The sequence below is a fragment of the Brienomyrus brachyistius genome, chromosome 7 (genome assembly GCF_023856365.1).
Source record: "Brienomyrus brachyistius isolate T26 chromosome 7, BBRACH_0.4, whole genome shotgun sequence".
Lineage (NCBI taxonomy): Eukaryota > Metazoa > Chordata > Actinopteri > Osteoglossiformes > Mormyridae > Brienomyrus > Brienomyrus brachyistius.
The window spans coordinates 21679154-21697691 of record NC_064539.1 but is presented as its reverse complement, the minus strand read 5'-3'; the positions used below and the strand labels follow the sequence as shown (position 1 = coordinate 21697691).

Below are 18538 nucleotides of genomic sequence, written 5' to 3'. Positions count from 1 at the left end.
CATTTTGGAATTTTCTAGGAAAGACTAAGCCAGTGATTCCCAGACGAGTCCTCGGGGACCCACAGCCGTTCCTTGTTTTTGCTCCCTTCGAGCTCCATGAGAGGGAGCAAAAACTTGGGACTGTCAGTAGGTCCCCAAGGACCAGATTGGGAAACACGGGACTAAGTACCAGGCTTCTGCTGAAACTCAGCTGAAGTGGAGGAAGTTAGAGGACAAGGGTTTGATTCTATTGGGTGGTTTATTGAGAGGGTTCATGCTGAACTCACACCACCTTCACACCACGGCACAATGACAAGCTTGAGGGTCACTCTTCCATTTTATTGTTTCCCTACGAAGTAGTAAAGAACATCTCTACACAAATGGAACATCTTTCCATATGAAAAAGTGACCGACTTGCAACAGCCTTAAAGCTCAGTCCCATTTCATCGATTGGCCCTTCCTACCACACGCTCAGGGCAGAAGCAGGTAAATTTTAAAATAATAAAAATATGAACCTGGAACCATGGAATATAAAGGAAAATTTTGTGGAGGTAAATGTGAGACCAGCACAAAAAGTAACACCACAGAACATCCAAGCTCAAGTTTATACCCATAAAAACAACAGAAAACTCGGACAAAAAGGAAGCTGGATATGGAACCATTTGTCAGCAGAATGATGGAAATGGTCGTTTTAAGAAGTGGAGAGGTAGGACTGTTGTGTTGGTAATGCTGTCAGTCTCCATTTAAGGACTGCATCAGGTCCCAGAGTGAATGAACGAAATGACTAATGGAATACATGTGCTTTATGAAAGAACTGAGCACAGTCCACACAGGGGAATTTACATCTAGGTAAGCAACCGATAGTCCTTCACCGATTTACAGCAAAGGAGTAAGACGTCATCTTATGTCAAGGTCCCGGTCACCTCTGAGCCAGCAGGCAGCCCCGTCGTGGAAAAGGAGTCCAAATCTAAGACTGAATTAGTCTGGCTTTACTTCATTTGACGGCTAAATCTTTGAAACGGAGAGAGAAGACGGCAGGGTCATCCCGATCATGTTCCTCTGGAATGGGCCTCCGTCCTGGTCCTTCCACAGGCTGAAACCTCCGTGTACCTTCCCAGGACCCCCTCCCTAGACATCTCTAACTCATCTATGCCTGCCATAAAAAATAGTCTAGACTAACACTAAATAATCCCACAATCACAGGAGATCTAGTGATGAAATTAAAGTAATTTGAAATGCTAGGCCGTAATCTAAATATTTAACAAAATTTGTCTCGTTTAGCTTAACCAGCTAATAGATCTGCTTATATCAAAAATGAACCATGATATATAACATATGCAGGATTAAGTGCTTTACAAAATACAAGATGGCTGCTCCTCCTCTTTCTGTAATCACTGGGGGGGACATAGGGTTAATGGGGCAACACTTCACATAAAAAGATTAACCTAACCTAAATATCTAATGTCATTAATACTTGCTTAATGTTTGGCAAAAAAAAGCTACAGGCAACAAGAAGGTTATTTCTATGACTTGTTACACCAACTTTTTTTTCCTGGGGAGGTGACAGTGCCCCCCTGCGGCCTTTGAGGTCACTGGCTGACCTCACGGACTTTGGCCTGCAGGGCATCGCAGGTCTTCTTAGCATCTCCCAGCAACATGGCGGTGTTGGGCTTGTAGAAGATGGGGTTGTCCACAGCGGCATAGCCCACACCCAGGGATCGCTTCATCACCACAACCTGTGTGGAGGTTGGAGGGTAAAAACGCACACAGTGAGCATAATCCAGAAAGAGTCAGGGTGCAGAGCGGTCTGCTGAGCTTCAGAGAAAGCATCCTCTCGGCTGAACCTCTGGTCTCAGGGAGGCTACTCTGTAGTCCAGCCCAAAACCATATATAGCCTCAAAAGGAACAGGGACAGGAGTCCTCAGCACCATCCCACAATGCACCAGACTGCAAACGATGAACAGTGCAAATGCCCTTTCAGGCCCCAGTCTGACAGAAGGTGCTTTGTGAGATCAGGATTTAAATGTGCTTGGAAACTCCCAGAAAGGGAGGTGGGGGTCAGGGTTAGATCAGTCAAGAGTCAGTGAAGAGTCGCAAAAGACCCCACACCCCCAGGTGCCACTTTTAGGCTTGCAGGAGTTTTACTTGCACAAAAATATTCTGAGGGCACAGTGAAAAATGATTGGTTATATCTCTGAACCAATCACATTGTAGCGGAAGTGGGTCAAAGCAGTTGAGGCGGGACCAAGACATCTGATTGATGGGTCCTGCCTCCTATAGGTGAACCCACCTCCTCTACATTCTGATTGGTTATCAACTACTATATGATGTGCTGAAAGTCCACTAAATCGCTAAGTCCAGAGATGCTGGTCAGGCCACCACACGATCTGCCATGGTCTGATAAGAGGTGATGCTAATAGTTGTACCTATCAGAGGTGTGACCCCCCCACCCCCAGACTAAAACGCCTAGACCTGTGTGCCCACCGCAGCTTTGCCCTTGTAGCTCAGCAAAACATTCCAGCGGGTGGTGAACACAGGACCATGGAAGTACCAGGCCAGGCACCACCCTTCCAGCTGCACCGCCGTAGGTGGGGGCCCTCCAGCAGAGCGCAGTAACTGCAACCCCCCATCTTTTCTCCCCTGGTTCTGGGAAAATATCCCCACTATTCCGAACGCCCTCATTCCAGAGGGACGAGTCATGGATTGTCTGAGCGTTATGGGTCTGCCGTGGCTGCACCTGGGTTTATGTGCTGGGGGGGGGGATTGTTGGCAAGGCAACCAGAGAGGAGGGAGGGACCAAGGCAGTGTCTGGGCCTGGCCTAGACCCCGAGGAGGATCCTGCCTGTGCATTGTGTGTGAGTGAGATTCTCTAGCCAGCCTGCTGTCATACACCCCCAGAGCCAAAACAGCTGCTTTGATCATACAGAGGGGCGCTGAGGCCAGAGCTGATCGCAACAAGGCTGAACTGCCGTTCCTAGATGAGCCTATGGGTGGGTTCAGTCTGAAAATGGCATGCAGTGGTTAGTTATGGCTTCTGGTTACAACGGCATATTCCCTCGAATCTGTGTGAAACTTGGCGCTACAGATTTTGAGGCACGTTTTCTCTCACGTGGTGGGTGTGTCAGAGGCGTCACCAGGTCAGCGGCGTCTAAACCCCGGCGAATCAAAAGGTCCGCGTCCAAAATGCATCGTAGCCATAATCGCAAAGCTACTCCAACACAACAGGATGTTACACAGCACAGGTCTCACCTGCTTGGACTTCCACACCTCCAGTACAGGCATGCCGGCGATGATGGAGTTGGGGTCCTCCTGGGCAGCGGAATTCACGGTGTCGTTCGCCCCGATCACCAGAACCAGATCAGTGTCTGAAACGGGGGGGGGGGGGGGGGGGAGGCGGGGTCAGACATTCAAGACCCCCCACGGTGACGATGTGGGCAGGGCAACCAAGAGGCGTGGCAGACACATCCGCAGTCTACCTGGGAAGTCCTCGTTGATCTCCTCCATCTCCAGGACCATATCGTAGGGCACACCAGCCTCGGCCAGAAGGACGTTCAGCTGCCCTGGCATGCGGCCAGCGACTGGATGGATACCGAACCTGCAGAGACATGGGGTAGGGGTCAGTCACCAGGCCCTGGGCATAAACTACAGATCCCGAGCAGAGAACACAATAGGGCTGTCCATCTACCCACAGGAAGGATTTACAAGTACAAGGCTCGGAGTTTCACTAGGGTCATGACACTTAGTGACTAGTCCCTGAGTAAGAGATTCCCAAACCCCACCCCCATCCCGGTTTGCGGGCCAAGTGGGGGGCCCAAGAAGTTGGCCGATCCGTCCACTGTCCGGCCACCCACTTCCCCCCTAATCAACTACAAATGGCCTAATTGGTGCCAGCTGCCACAGTCTCAGATCAAAAGGGTGGGAGAAAAATCACATGAGTCGCTCTGGCAGCCCCCCACCCCCGACCCCCACCAGCAAAGTCTCACCCCAAGATCAGAAACACGAGTCCCAGGCCTAAATCCAGTGGCGCTGACCACTGTGAGCCCCGGTGTATATTTAAAAATCGGGCCACAGCCCGGGTTCGAGGCCCCACTCGGAGGTGCTGGGGGCCACACGCAGTGAGCTCAATGGACCTAGGATCAAAGGACGGACCGGGGCGTCTGGGATGTCACCTTCCCCAGTGCCGCATATGAGGGGTTCCAAGGTGGGGGCATGAAGTGGGGGGGGGGGGGGTGAGGGATAGTCAGAGGATCGACTCGTTAATGGGGGGGCTGAGCAAGCAAGATGAGGGATCTTAGAAACCAAAATGTGTCATAGCTTTATTAGCATTAGCTCTGATGGGCCAGGGGGGAGCACAGGAAACACTAAACTCAATTAATGTCAGTAGTGTCCCCCCCCCCCCAAAAGCCAAGCTATCCCGACATGACCCCTACAACTCTGGGGTGGGGGGAAACCACGACCAGCAGGCTGCCGGCAAACTCATCCTGATTTCACAGGTTAGTGTTCAGCCCAGAACCCCAAACCGGACCTGACAGTAAATTCACAGCCAGAATAGTGGATCACCATGTGTGTCCTTGCGTTTCACTGCACCAAACACACGCACAATTCTAATTGTATCTTTGTGGGGACCGTCCATTCATTTCTACTGGGAAAACTCTAATCCCAACATGGCGACCTTCAGGTTAGGGCTGGGTACACACACACACAGCCGCTCACCTGACTTTCTTCCCCTGTTCTGTCAGCATCTTCACCAGCTCCGCGATGGGATACTGCGCCTTGGCGGCACACAGACCGTAGCCTGTGGAGGAGAGGGGGCACTTTCAGGAGATGCCAGGCTGTGCTGCATGTCTGTGCCCTACATCAGCGCCCAGTGCAGCCGGTAAACCCCCATCCTGCCAGGATGACTTCAGATATAACCTTGTATGACAAGCTAAACCCCAGCCCAGCCCAAAACGTCACACCATAGTTATACAAGTAACCAAATGAAATAAGGTTTTTGGCTATTTGATGTCTTTGGTAGTACAGAGTTTTATAAAATCGTGGTTCATATTGTGGGGAGCTAAAAAAATATACCACAAGTTAAAAAGTAAACAGGTTTTACCTCATTGTGGGGGACATGTAGTCACTCACACACACACACACACACACACACACACACACACACACACACACACACACACACACACACACACACACACACACACACACACACACACACACACACACACACACACACACACACACACACACACACACGGGGGATTATTCTGAAGCTTCCAGGCTTGCAAGAACAGCGACTCTACACAGAATCCGGTTCGATTTAACAGGTTTGTCACTTCAAAAATCGACCATTTGTGCTTCCAAGTGGCGCTTGGACTAATTCAAGGAAACGTTTAAAGTTGTTTCCTTAGACTCTGATTACTATAAAAAAAACCCTGATGCCATAAGTAGAAATGGGCCAAGAGGGGAGTCAGGGTTAGTCTCAGAGCTGGTGGGGGGGGGGGGGGGGCAGAGACACCTTTCATCTCTGTCCCTGGGGTGTTAGGGCTCGCTAGTTAAAACCAGCACAAAAACAAAGGCCAGGGGAGGGGTGGGGGGTTTACAGTGTGCAGTCAGAGCTACAGTTCCTGTTTAGGCTGCCTGATTGTTATGTCACAATAAGCCATCAGGCGTTCTGCTGCAGACAGCCCCCCCCCCATATAAATAAGGGCAGTCTCTCCTGTGCATTGGTCATGGCTACGTCCGACCACCACCTGGGAGACTGGGCACAGGCCGAGGTCAGGCAGGGGTCAGGCACACAGCCCGAGCCACGTCGCTCTTGGCCAGGGCTCCGTTTACCCTGGAGCAAAGGGCGGCTCGGAGCCGCTCCCCCCGGTTTGGGTCTCCCGACGGGCCGCAGTGGCCTCAGACTGCTGGACGGGCAAAATATTTAGCTCCGCTGTCAAGGACCCAACAGGTGGTGTAATGAACAAGGTGGAGCATCCGACGCGAGAACATCTCGACATGAAACAGGAGTGGGGTCAGAACTCCAAAGGGTCGGGGGCAGGGGTTCGAGGTCCAGACCCAGTTACCTGGCGTGATGATAATATTGTGGGCCTCTCTGATCATCTCCACAGTCTGGTCTACGTTGACCTCCGTGTGGGTGCCTGTGATCTCCATGGGCTTCCCCGTTCCAGTGGAGGAGGTACCATAGCCACCCAGGATCACATTGGCCAGAGAGCGGTTCATGGCCTGGGAGATTGGGGGAGGAAGGTGGGGGGTTTACAGCAATACTGCACCATCATCGGCATCGGCCAGGACACTTGGGGTCACCATGAACTCCCCTCGACGGACAAACGTTTCTCCGTAATCACGGTCAGTTTTAAAAATAAGGATGTCAGCGAGAACCAGAAAGTTCCCCACAGCTGGATTCACATTTTCCACAGGTTCTGGACTGAAAACCGGGTCGGAGAGGACGCTGAAGCTGACTGGCTCAGCTCTGCTCGAGACACATCCTGGGGAGGGGGCAAGAAAAACTCACGGCGGCCAACAGGTCCAGTGTGGCGCCCGCCACAGGGCAGACCAGCCAGCCCGAAGTTCAGCCCCATTTCCTGGGATGAACCAAACCACAAACTGGCCAAAGAAGGGCGAGATGGAGCAGGCAGTTCTTTGGACACCACACCAGGCCCAACACAGAGGCCTCACATACAGAGATCTCCCCAAACGTTACAAAGCCCTGCCTGCTGCCCACCGGACAGACCGGGCCCCCTTCCTTACCACACACATGATGTAGGACAGGATTGCCCCCGATGAGCCGATGAGAGCCCCCACGATGGTGAGCAGGTTGTTGTTGAGCAGGAACCCCTCAGCGCACAGCGCCCAGCCAGAGTAGCTGTTCAGCACGGTGATGACCACGGGCATGTCAGCACCCCCAATGGCGGCGGTCAGCGTCAGGCCCTGGGTGGGGGAGGAACAAAAGCAGGTCAAGAGACAAACTCCAGAAATCTGCAACGAACGCCGCCTCCCAGACGCTAATCTGAATCCATGCTCGTCACTTCATTTCGGAGAACCTGCCTGCCCACGGTCCACATCAGCCTAAAACAAACTTGGATTCCGTGTCTCTTCAGGATTACAGCGTCACCGTTTCCCTTTGCAGGAAGTGCTCTGTCCTCCAGCACCCCCCCCACCTCCACCACCACAGCCCAGGAGTCCAGCAGCTCCTCAGTATTTCGTAATCAAACACCCGATCAAACAAACAGGACTTGAACGATATCGAATCGCACTTCAAAATTCAGGAGCGGCTCATACGTTACAGCAGACAGATGAAGGCGTGGCGATGGGCGAGTTTTCGGTCCGCGGCCGTTTCACACAACTGGCGGTCAGTTTTTAGTCATATTCATATTTTAGATGCGACAGTGTGATGTTGCGCGGCCGGCGCTGTTTGGGGGGGGGGGGGGGGGGTCACCTACGCAGAAAGGATGCGACCAGGCCCATTGCAAGTGGACCCAACTCTCTCGCACGCTGTTGACCACGAGCTTCCTCCCGCAAGCACGGACAACCTGGATCTTCCAAGGTCTCTCCTTGCAGGTTCATCCGACCACAGGCGAGAAGTAACCGAACCACTCTGGACTACAAACAAGACCGAAGTTGATCCTCTCCAGCCCCAGAAGGTAGAGAAAACCCAGCAGGACCCACGAGTAACAACTCAAGATGGGCGAACAGCTCTAGCACCCGTAGAGGGAGAGGATGACAAAGTGAAGCCACCTGGACCGACGGCACGAACCGCACGAGCGCGTCGTCTCGTCACCCCCCCTGACTTCATTACACGAACACTTTGGTAGATTAGAACTGAGGCAGAATGACTGGCCGTTGTTTGTATGGAGGATTGGGCAGTTAACCCCCCCGTCTGTCATAGGAGGTACGGCGGACCTTCTCACCATGACGGCAGAGAGCGCAGAGACAGAACCCAGGCAGGCGAGTCCCGTGGTGTAGCTGGGATCCAACATGTACGGCACCATCCCCCCGATGCTGGCCAGCATCAGGCCGGCATTCAGCGCATGTCGGCCGGGGAGCATGAGGGGGGAAGAGTTCAGGAAACCTGGGTGGAGGGGGAGGGGGGGTCAGGGGTCGTGGGACAAGGAAGCCGGAATGGCAATTAGGCAGACTGCCGTAAGGCCCGGCACTCGTGACACTTACCGGTGGGCTCGGCTGCCAGGCTGTTTTCGTCCAGAGCCCTTTAATTGGGGGGTCATGACTGGGAAAGATCGTGCCGATACCAGACTGACACGCACAATTACGTCGGCGATTGCTAACATGTTGGGCCGACTGCAGCTCACAGTAGCAAAGCGGCTGGTTACGTCTTCAAAACCAAGACAGCAGAGCGGCTATCTACAGAGGCTGGGGGGGGGGGGTGGTCCGGGGGACTGGGGCCACCTTACCACTGGTCATCGGCACAGTTTAACACCACCACCAGCCCCCCCCCACTCACCCTGCAGCTTTCCGTATGCCACGAGGGAGCCACTGAAAGTCACGCCTCCGATGTAGGTGCCCAGGTAGGCCACGATCTTGGTGAGGTTGGCTGCGGGGTCGGTGGCGAAGTGTGGGTACTCTACCATGTACTCGGCCACGCAGGTGAGCACGGCCGCCAGGCCCACCAGGCTGTGGAAGGCCGCCACCAGCTGGGGCAGGTCTGTGATCTGGATCCGCTTGGCGATGGTCAGACCTGGGGTGGGGGGGGGGGGGGGGGGGAGTTTGCAAGGCGCGATCAGGAGGGCGCTAGTCAGCCGCTTCCAGGAACCGTTGGTGCACATGCACTGGAGCACAGTGTGTACCAGTCGGAGTGACTCATACACCTTCCGGAATAGCCCATCAACACACACACACGGCATGCGCACACACCAGCAGTGCCTCCCACAGCCATGGCGGCGCTCATCTGTGCCAGCAGCTCCGGGGACGGCTTCAAGGCCCCCAAGGTGGCAGCTATGCCGCTGGCCACGCCGATCATGCCGAGGGCATTGCCGAGCCGCGCCGTGGACTGTGTGGAGAGGCCTGCCAGGGCACCGACGCAGCACAACCCCGAGCCCAGGTACATCATCTGCGGCGCGGGGGCACGAACACACAAAGGTCAGGCGAGGACAGTCACCTGGCCTCGGAAATGGGCTCCAAATGCCCAAGCGAGCCATGCCCACCTGTTCGATGTTATATCCGCTATGAAGGGCGGCACTATAGCCCCCAACGAACACCCCCGTCGGCAACAGGTACAGATAGTTGTACTCAGGGGGGTCAGTGGGACGTTTGAACATGTCCAGCATCTTCTTGGTGACCAGGAATCCACCTGTGAGGAGTCTCACACACACACACACACACACACACACACACACACACACACACACACGGTGCTTTTCAGCTCAGCCCAATGAGGTAAAAATGCCCGAATTAAAGCTTCACGTGGCCAGAAACTCAGAGGTTAATTTTAGTGCCATTTTACTTGCCAGGGAAACAGAACCTCAATAAAGAAGTTAAATAGACAAACATCACATGAAAAAGGTGGGGAAAACAAACTGGAACTAATGACTGCGAGTCAATCTGCTGCAGAGCCCAGAACATTCCGGCATTTTAAAAGCTCTTTAAAAGCCCCAGGCCCCCATCCCATAACTGAGGGCACACACCAAGTAAGCAGAACAAGTGCTCTGGCAGCTCTCCTAAACACCTTCCAGTGAGACTCGCCAGGAATTATGGGATTGGAGTCTAGTCTAATCCAGCCCCCATTCCCACCCCAACACACACACACACACACACACCACTGCTCACCCGCGATGTTAACGGAGGAGATGAAGGCCGCCAAGACAGCTAGAGTCTCCGCAGTGTTGGTGGGGGTGTAGGCACCCCCCATGAGCGACAGCCCCCCCACAGCGGTAAGACCTGGGAACAAATGGACAGAGAGGCAGACAGATGGGGTCGATGTGCTGGTGGGGGCACATTGTAAATTAGCCCTGCACAGATGTAGAGTGGCCCCCCGGGGGGGGGGGCACGCTGGCCCTTGTGTTAGCCATTAGGAGAGCGGGACCTGACGTGACAGCTTCCCGACACCCCCGGGGGACGGGGAACCTTCACACCGTCGCGGGTCGGCACTGGAGGGGACCTTTAATGGCCTTTCTGGGAAAAGGCCATTTTCTGCATAATGGTTTATAAACACGGCCTGGTGGGGAGGGTGTTAAAGAGCTTGGGGAGAAACACAGTTCACGAGGACCAGGACTTCATAGCACTTTGTAAATTTATGTTGTGGGGGGGGGGGGGGGGGGGAGCACTCAGCAGTAATGAAGACATGAGACAGTGTGAGGAGCATCAGTGGTGACACGCGGGGGCCCTTTGAAGTGTGTCTGACCACCTGAAGCCCCACGGCATGCTGTGACCGGGGGGGGGGTTGATGGTAATGGCAGCCCCTCCTGGTGTGGGCTTCAGCTCGCAGAATCAGGCTTTGGGAGAGGGGCCAGGAGGATTACAGAACTCTGGGGAGGCGGTTTCAGGTAGATTAAAGCCCACACAGGGGTGATGCCAGGTAAGTACGGCAAAAAGGCATTCTGCACCAGAACCCTCTGGCCAACACCGAAACTGGAGATCTGCCTTCCTGCGGGGGTGAGGGAACAAGGTCAGAAGGAAACAAGATGGCCGAGTGAGTGAGTTCAAAGACTGCAGAGCCACCCAGCGAGCAGAGGAAGCCGAACAGGGCGCAAGTCCCCCAAAGATGGGAGGGTGGGCATTCACAGGAGACGCATTTGCCAGCCAGACGTGGGTCTGCCACAGACTGGGGCTCAGTCACAGGCTGGCATGTGGGCCACAGGTCGGGATCATGTCACAGAGCGGCGCTGGGCTATACCAGGGGGGCATGAGTGGGCTGGAGCAAACTTAACAGCGATGGGGAGGGAAGCAGCCAGCTCTGATCTCACGACCCAAAGAGCCAGTCCGGGACCTGGTCAATCACACGGCTCGGCCCCTGTAAGGCCGACCCACCAGTCACAAAATGATCAGCAGATATGAGGAATAGATCATTCTGCAACGTCAGACTGAGCAGAGGAACCAGGTGAGGAGAGAAGCTGAGGCAGAACAGAAAGACAAAGAGCCTAATGAAATGGGACCAAGCCCCCGGCTCCCATGATGCATCAGGGCCGGCTGCGCCTGCGGCGGGCTTACCGGAGATGGCGTTGGTGACCGACATCAGCGGGGAGTGCAGGGCGGGCGTCACCCCCCACACGGTATGGTAGCCCACGATGCCAGCCAAACCAAAGGTGGTGACCATCTGCGGGAAGGCGGCATTGGGGGCACTGATGCCGAGACCCACCAAGGTGGCCAGACCTGGTCAGACACACAGACCGTGAGCAAACCTGATCAGAGGAGGAGACCAATCCACAAATCAAAGGGTGGGGGGGGGGGGGACAGACAGGCATGATGCTGTTTGCAATTTAGTGGAAATTACAGCCCGGTGCCCCTCCCACCAGACAGGCTCTGAAGTTAAAACGTGTTAAAGACACAGAGAGACATAGCCTGAGCAATCAACCAGGCCTGTCTGGGGGGGGGGGATTTTACTGCTCCGTTTCCTGGCACTGGGAGACGTTTGGAGGGGGGTGCAGGGCACACAGCACACCAATTAGGGACTAGAGTGGAATTCAAAGCCCCTCGCTCTGATCCAGCAACCCCCCAAAAAACAACGGTGGTCCTGCACTGTTAGTAGGGGGGAGGGGGGGGAGTGATGACTGCGGCATTTGTTTGTCTGATGGTGTTTATTTCCGTGAGAGCTGTGCGTAGGGGTGGGGGGGGCGGCGGCTTTGATCTCAGGGTAAGGCACCAGTGCACGCTCACTGGCACCAGTGCACGCTCACTGGCACGGGCAGGGGCACAGCTAGCCAGGAGTTAGCATTCAGAACCTCGCTTCTGCTCAGCCCCTTCTGTCTACAACAGAACCCGGGGGGGGGGGGGGGGGGGCTCAGAGAATGGGGGCGTGCGGCTGTGGGCCTCACCCCCCGTGTACATCCCGGCGGTGGTCATGGTGGCCCTGAAGGGGGTCACGGCCGCTGCCTTCTCCGCCTCCAGCTCCTGCACAGTCTTGGCCTTCACAGGTGCAGCCACCGGAATGTTGTTGGGCTGGGGGGCTGGAAAGATCAGCTTGCCGTTCTGCAGGGCGGCAGTCAGCGAGGTCCGGATGGTCAGTCAGCGAGGCCGCACGCATCACCAAGCCGAACCCCCCCCCCCACTCAGAGAGCGGCGACTCACCTGCATGACGACAGTGCCGCGGATGACGTGGTCCATGGTTCCATAGTCAAAGGTGTCCTTCACCTCATAGTGGAAGTTCTCCTTGTCGGGACTGATGGCGCGCAGCAGTTTGATGATGTTGTTGGAGTACAGCGAGCTGGCCTGCGCGGCGAGGCGGCTGGGCAGGTCCGTATAGCCGACGTGGGTCACACCCTGGAGAGACAGCAGGGGGCACTGCCATTAGGGAGCCACCTGGCACACACAGCTGCAAAGCCACATCTAATACTCGCAAATAAGCCTGGAACCCCGAGTCGAATTAGAGGCTTAAATTAACGCGGCAGCCCGCTCTGCAGCCCCAGTGTCCCACCTTGTGCACCGAAAGCTCCCCAGGAACTGTGGTCGCGATGTTGCCACCGGCCTCCGCAGCCAGGTCTACCACCACAGAGCCCTCCTTCATGGTCTCCACCATCTCCTTGGTGATCAACACCGGTGCCTTCTTACCTGAAGGAGGGGGGGGCGTCAGCATGGGGATAGTCACAGGGGGGTGGGACGAGCTTAAAAGGGATGGGAGGGCAGGGCGTGAGCAGTAGCGAGTCGCAGTACCAGGGATGAGGGCCGTGCTGATGAGGATGTCAATGTCCAGGCACTGCTTGGCAAACAGCTTCATCTCGGCCTCGATGAACTCCTTGGACATCTCCTTAGCGTAGCCGCCCTGGCCCTCACCGGACTCCATCACGTCCACCTCGAGAGGCTCCGCACCCAGAGACTTGAACTGCTCCAACGCTGCCGCTCTATGGAAGGGGGCGTTCACACACAACCATCTTAAGTGATATGCAATCATAAACCACATAAGCACCACTAGGTTGCTGGTTCAAATCCCACAAATCCCATTGTACCTCAAACAGAGGTTCAAGGGTGAACAGACAAACCCATCTGAGAAGTGTACCGTTCTCAAATAACAGCGCAGACGCAACGCCTCATATAAGCAGTACTATGTGGAGAACTCCACTTCAATGACTAGTTGGCTTGTCAGGTGCTTCCACCTACTGCACGAGGTGCACATCACCCAGCATTGCCTGGTTACAAACCCACGCCAGCACCACTAGAATATGTAGCGCTGTGCTGCCACCTGCTGGATGACAGTGTTCATTTCAGTATCTTGCAAAATTAATTTTAGAATCTCCCATAAGAAAACGCCCTAGATGAATAAAGGCTCAGAAAGTGTGCCTTGGGGAGGGGGGCAATGCCACCCCCCACTGCTAGCATTTTTACTGATATAGGTGAACTTCCAATGCAAAAAAAATGAAATGAGCAGTAACCAATCAGATTAGAGCATCCCACCATACCCATTCTGGGACCTTCACAGCCCACACCCCTATCCCCGTACCCCATGGGATCTCTGGCGCCCTCACCTGGTGTCAAAGCCCCTCACGATGGCACCCATGGCTCTGGCGGTCCCCGCGGCGGCCAGCCCCGCAACCCCACCTCCGATAATCAGCACCTGCGTATGTGGGCGGGAAGGGCAAGGTGCCAGAGCAAACTCAGGAATCAGTGCTGCGCTGTCCATCGGCAGCCCGGCCCCCAGCTGCGCGGCGTCACCCGTGCTTGACCCACCTTTGCGGGGGGGACTTTCCCAGCAGCGGTGATCTGACCAGTGAAAAAGCGGCCAAAGTTATTGGCGGCGAGGATCACGGCCTTGTACCTGTAGACGAGACATCTTCAGTGACCCGGGGGGTCCATGTGACAGGGGGGTCTGCTACATTCATTCACACAGGCCTCCAAAACCTCACCCCTCCAAAGCACTAGTTACTGCCACTCACATCCACATAAGCAACAAGTGGCAAAATTTAGACAACCAGCACAGATGGATGCAGGCATGATTTGGTTATCTGGGGATGAGACTGGCTGCTGCAATTATGGAAGTGTCTCACATCCTGGAGGTCTCAAAAGCACCTGACACCCAAGTGCCCTGCCTCGCTCCCCCGGAACCGACGCCTTACCCTGCGATGTTGGCCATGGAGCTGAGGGCGTCGTACCCCTGGGCGATGGTGACACGGGGCACCTGGTCCATGGCGAGCACGGTGGCCTTGCGCTGGGCCAGCTGCTCCATCAGATCGGGGTTCTGGGCCGGGTACACGAAGCTCACCAGCGTGGAGCCCTCCTTCAGGAGCTCCGCCTCATGGACACCCAGCGCTGGGTTGAAGATGGGGGCACGCACCTGGGCGGGAAGGGGGTGTGAAGAGTACTGCGCCTGTCCTTCCGGCCAAAGCATCAGTGGCAGCTGGAGTCCAGCCGACCCCCATGTGGGGTCATTACCTTCAGCACGATGTCAGAGGCCAGCACATCCCGGACATCCTTGATGGTGGCCCCCACAGCAGTGTAGAGCTCGTCGGAGAACTTGGCAGCATCCCCGGAACCCGACTCCACCACCACGTTGAAGCCCTGCTTGATGAGCGCCTGCACGCCAGCGGGGGACAGAGCCACCCGCCGCTCGTTCTGGAAAATTTCCTTGGGGACACCAACGGTCAGCTGCTTGTACGGGAGGCCTGTGGGCGGGACGGCACACACACGCACAGTCCACACCTTCCCATCATTGTGGGGACTCTCCATTCATTTCTACAGGCATAACACTGGTCCCGTCTATGGCTACGGTTCGAGCTGGGGAGGAGTTACGAATGTCAAACAAAACAGAAGACTTTTGCCATATTTAGTTCTTTTTTGCATTCACAGATTCAAAAACTGGGCTTTATATTGTAGGAACCTGAAAAATATCCCCGAAAGCTAAAAACTGGTTTTACTATGTTTGATCTTCACGATACAGCAAAGACGAACCCACACACACACAGCTTACATAAACACAGCCCAAAGAGGCAGTATAAACCGCCCACTCCGCACATCGGACGCCAAAGCACCTCACGATAAACCTTCGCAGGGACCTTCGAGACTGAGGTCATCCCGCAAGACGCCTGCAGACTCCAGTTTAAAACACGATGCACCTGCAGGCAACCAAACACAGAACAGGAGTCTGACCCCCACCCTGGGGAAACCTGATCCTGGTACCCACTGGGAGACTCCTGTGTGGACTATCCTTCTATGACAAACGAGTCAAGCCCCCTGAGCAGGACCCCAGCTGCCTGTACAGCAATTTCCATCTCTGGAGCATTTGCTCCGAAACGAATAGCAAGATCACCTGGTGCAGCATTACATTTACATTAAATCTCTTTTGCAGACGTTCTTGTCAAAGTGAGCAAACGGCACATTACAAAGGTACGTGCTGTCGACGTTAACTAAACCATCCTGCATACTGTCAGGGCAGTTACCTTCATTTTGGTTATATTAGAATCACGCCACCATCAGCATGCAAAGAATAAATGTTGTACAGCATTAAAATGAGAGATTTGGGGGGAAATTTTAAGTGCCCGGAGCAGTGACTGACTACATGTCACATGGCACAAAGGGCAGAGCAGCTGGCATCAATGCCAGTTACAGGAGGGGCATTTAAGATTAAGATCGACGTTATCGATCCCAGGGGAAAATTTCACCTCTCAGGTGCTGCCTGTAATATTTATAACACAATTAACCCAATACAGTCGAGGTCATTCCAGCAGATAACGAAAGTCCTAGACTGTCATGTAACTTTATGACCGCAATCACATCTCCAGCGTGGGTGAGGGCGATGAGGAGCATTTTCCAGGAACATGACGAGACGAAACCCGAGCAGCAGCTACGAGGACAGAGGCCAGCAGGTCCGGTCTAAGGTTCCTCGGCGATTTGCCAGTTGTCACATGGTTTTGGGGACCCAGCACTGCAAAGTCAAGTTTCCCCATCAGCCACTTCCTGACCTGCGTGAAGGCGAGCTGGACACACTGACTGCACTGGAATGTTTTCAGCCAATAGTCACATTTTCCTCCCTGGTGGGGGGGGGGCGGCACAATGAACACAGAGAGACAGACTCCCCCACATTTTTATGAGAGGCTACTGTCTATGATGTTCTTACCAGACACACACACACACACACACACACACACGCTTTGAGAAGCGGTTCCAACAAACTAGCCGACCTAGTCTGTCACTAACCCGGGAACAATCATACCCCCACCAATGCACCGGTCCCCCCCCAATTGACACGATGCCAGAAATAGCATCCTCAGCTGTCCCAATGGAATGGTGGGGGCCCAGGCTCCCATCCGCCCACCCAACACCGCGGGCCACGCTGTGGGTGGCGGGATGCGGAGGCCTGGTGGAGCAGAGAAGGCACAGGGACCAGTTTCGGTCGCTTCACCTGTAAGTTGCCAGGGAGACGCCAACAGGGCTGAAAGACCAGGTACCACAATGGAAGGATTAAGCACTAATCAAAGGTGCTTAGTGCTGGATGGGAAAGCATTGACGCTCCCCCCAGTGACCCTGCACTAATCCCTTACTGCCAACCTCTCACCAACCCCCTGCCACCCCCCCGTCTCACACACAATGTGTCACATAACCGTCACTTAAACCCCACAAACTCCCTCTGCTGCTTTCCGCCTTCCACAACCACCCTCGCGACCCCGGGGGCCACAGCGGACCCTTACCTGGTCCAGCGGCTCGGCAGAGCGGCCTGTTGGTGCCAAAGAAACGCAGGTGATGTGACTGGAATGTCCTAGGGGTCCGCAGGGGGGCACGGGATGCCCCACAAGCCAGGGGGCCGCCGCAACTTGCCGCGAACACACGGATAAGGGTCGCCATGGGAACGTAGATACCAGGGCAAGCTCAGGGGTGGCGATCCTCCTCCTGTAAGAGAACACGAGGCACAAAGCAGTCAGCAAGCAGGATCTGTCCCAGCAGGCCCCGCTCCCTGACCCGCCCCGGTCCCAAACCACAGCACATGGAGGAGGGTCACGTTACACTAAGCGCTACGCAGGCAAAACAAGTCAAACACAGAGAAGGGTAGGGGAAACACAGATAGCATGGTGCAGGGTGATTATCAGGTTGAGCATGCTCACAGCAGACAGACTACACTGCATTTAGCTCAAACACCCCCTTCCCCCATTGAACCCTTCCATTACAAGCTGATGCCACTTTGTGTGAGACCAAGAACTGGATCCCATTCTAAAATTCAATCACCCGATCATTTTGGAATAAATGAAATTCATGTTCATATCAGCATTACCCTGTAAAACTACTTCTCTGAGCAATTAATTTACGGTTTGAGCAGTGCACAAAACTCGGACCCTTTCACGACCACGCATGCAAAGTGTTAAACAAGGTCAGGCAGTGAAGTGAACAGCTTCAGGCAGCTTCCCACGCACGAACTCGCTGTAAAAATAGCCGGCGTCGGGACGGAAAGGTACCGCCAGAGGATTTCTCACGCCTCTCAGCGCCATCGTCCCTGCATTCAGCGCTGATTGCAGTGGCACTGACTGCTCGCATGCTGCCAGGTCGCCATCCCACACAGTTAGACCGGTTTTCTGGGGACTGGGGGAGCCGGACAGCGCGCGCAGTGAGCTCTCTCAAAACACCCTCACCGACTTTCTAATCCTAAAAGGAGCAAACCGTTTATATGCGCCAAGTGTTTCTTCTAATTTAGTACTCAGTCAAACAGCGCAAAAAGGGCCAAGCCTCCCCCCAACAGTTTACTCGAGTTATGATCTCTCCATGCGAACGACTTTTTTCCGAACCAGCTTTATGCCCTTGAACACGCCGAGGTGGCACCACCACGTCAGCAGATACTGCGGGATTCTGGTCCCTGATTCCCGGCGACGCAGCAGAACTTCACACGAAGCGGCTTTGTCCCGCACTGCAGTTTAAACGCTCCGGATGTAATGTCCAGGTCGATGCACATTGCTTATAAAAGGGTTTTAACTGTATTTGGGTGCCACGCATCAATACAGCTCCCCAAACTTGGCTCGAAGTGCAGAATTCAAATTCACTGATTAATAATACACATGAATGACTCGGATTTCGCGGAAAAACCAAACTACGCTGCAGGAAACCGGAGAACAGCGCAAAAAGGACAAAGCCGTTTTAAAGCCGGCAATGAATGGAGGCTTCGCTGCGCGCTGCACTGCGCCTCATCTCGCCCCCACTCACCGCACCTGGGGCGATTTTATGCGTGAAGCTCCTTCCCAGGACGATCTATCACGCTACCCGGTACTGACCTTCACCGACGGGCCGGAGATCCAGCCGTGTCTCCCAACCGAGTTTCCGAATCGGCCACCCGGAAGACGTCGCACCGCGGCCGGGAAGGCGTCTTATTGGGCAGGGGAGTCATATGCCCGGACTGACGTAGGCTGCAGCTGCCCCCGATGTGCAGATCTAATATCGGCCTAGTATAGTAAGTATAGCAATAATATTCAGTACA

The 18538-nt window shown here is 54.7% G+C and overlaps 1 protein-coding gene across 4 annotated transcripts; it reads right to left on the bottom strand.

Annotated features, from left to right (window-relative positions):
• Positions 1 to 297: 297 nt before the first annotated feature.
• nnt (nicotinamide nucleotide transhydrogenase) lies at positions 298 to 18433 on the bottom strand. 4 transcript variants are annotated; one of them, XM_049020463.1, is made up of 22 exons: positions 18336 to 18433; positions 16770 to 16968; positions 14518 to 14747; positions 14202 to 14419; positions 13816 to 13903; positions 13614 to 13702; positions 12805 to 12992; positions 12569 to 12702; positions 12223 to 12414; positions 11970 to 12123; positions 11146 to 11307; positions 9766 to 9876; positions 9144 to 9289; positions 8854 to 9049; positions 8444 to 8677; positions 7893 to 8053; positions 6733 to 6912; positions 6048 to 6207; positions 4693 to 4774; positions 3456 to 3574; positions 3229 to 3344; positions 298 to 1715 (listed from the first exon to the last, which is right to left on the bottom strand). In XM_049020463.1, the coding sequence occupies exons 2-22, from the start codon at positions 16921 to 16923 to the stop codon at positions 1569 to 1571; spliced, it is 3261 nt and encodes a 1086-aa protein (XP_048876420.1). In that variant the 5' UTR covers positions 16924 to 16968; positions 18336 to 18433; the 3' UTR covers positions 298 to 1568. The 4 variants fall into 4 exon arrangements, with proteins under 4 accessions (XP_048876420.1, XP_048876418.1, XP_048876421.1 ...); XM_049020461.1 differs by having other exon boundaries at positions 18273 to 18385; XM_049020464.1 differs by having other exon boundaries at positions 18268 to 18354.
• Positions 18434 to 18538: the final 105 nt, after the last annotated feature.

Coding starts and splice junctions, on each gene's coding strand:
- nnt (XM_049020463.1), bottom strand. CDS start 16,923: ATGGCGACCCTTATCCGTGTGTTCGCGGCAAGTTGCGGCGGCCCCCTG. Junction 8,678..8,853: donor GGCTGTGGGAGGCACTGCTG/GTGTGTGCGCAT, acceptor CCCCCACCCCAG/GTCTGACCATCGCCAAGCGG. Junction 3,345..3,455: donor GATCAACGAGGACTTCCCAG/GTAGACTGCGGA, acceptor CCCCCGTTTCAG/ACACTGATCTGGTTCTGGTG.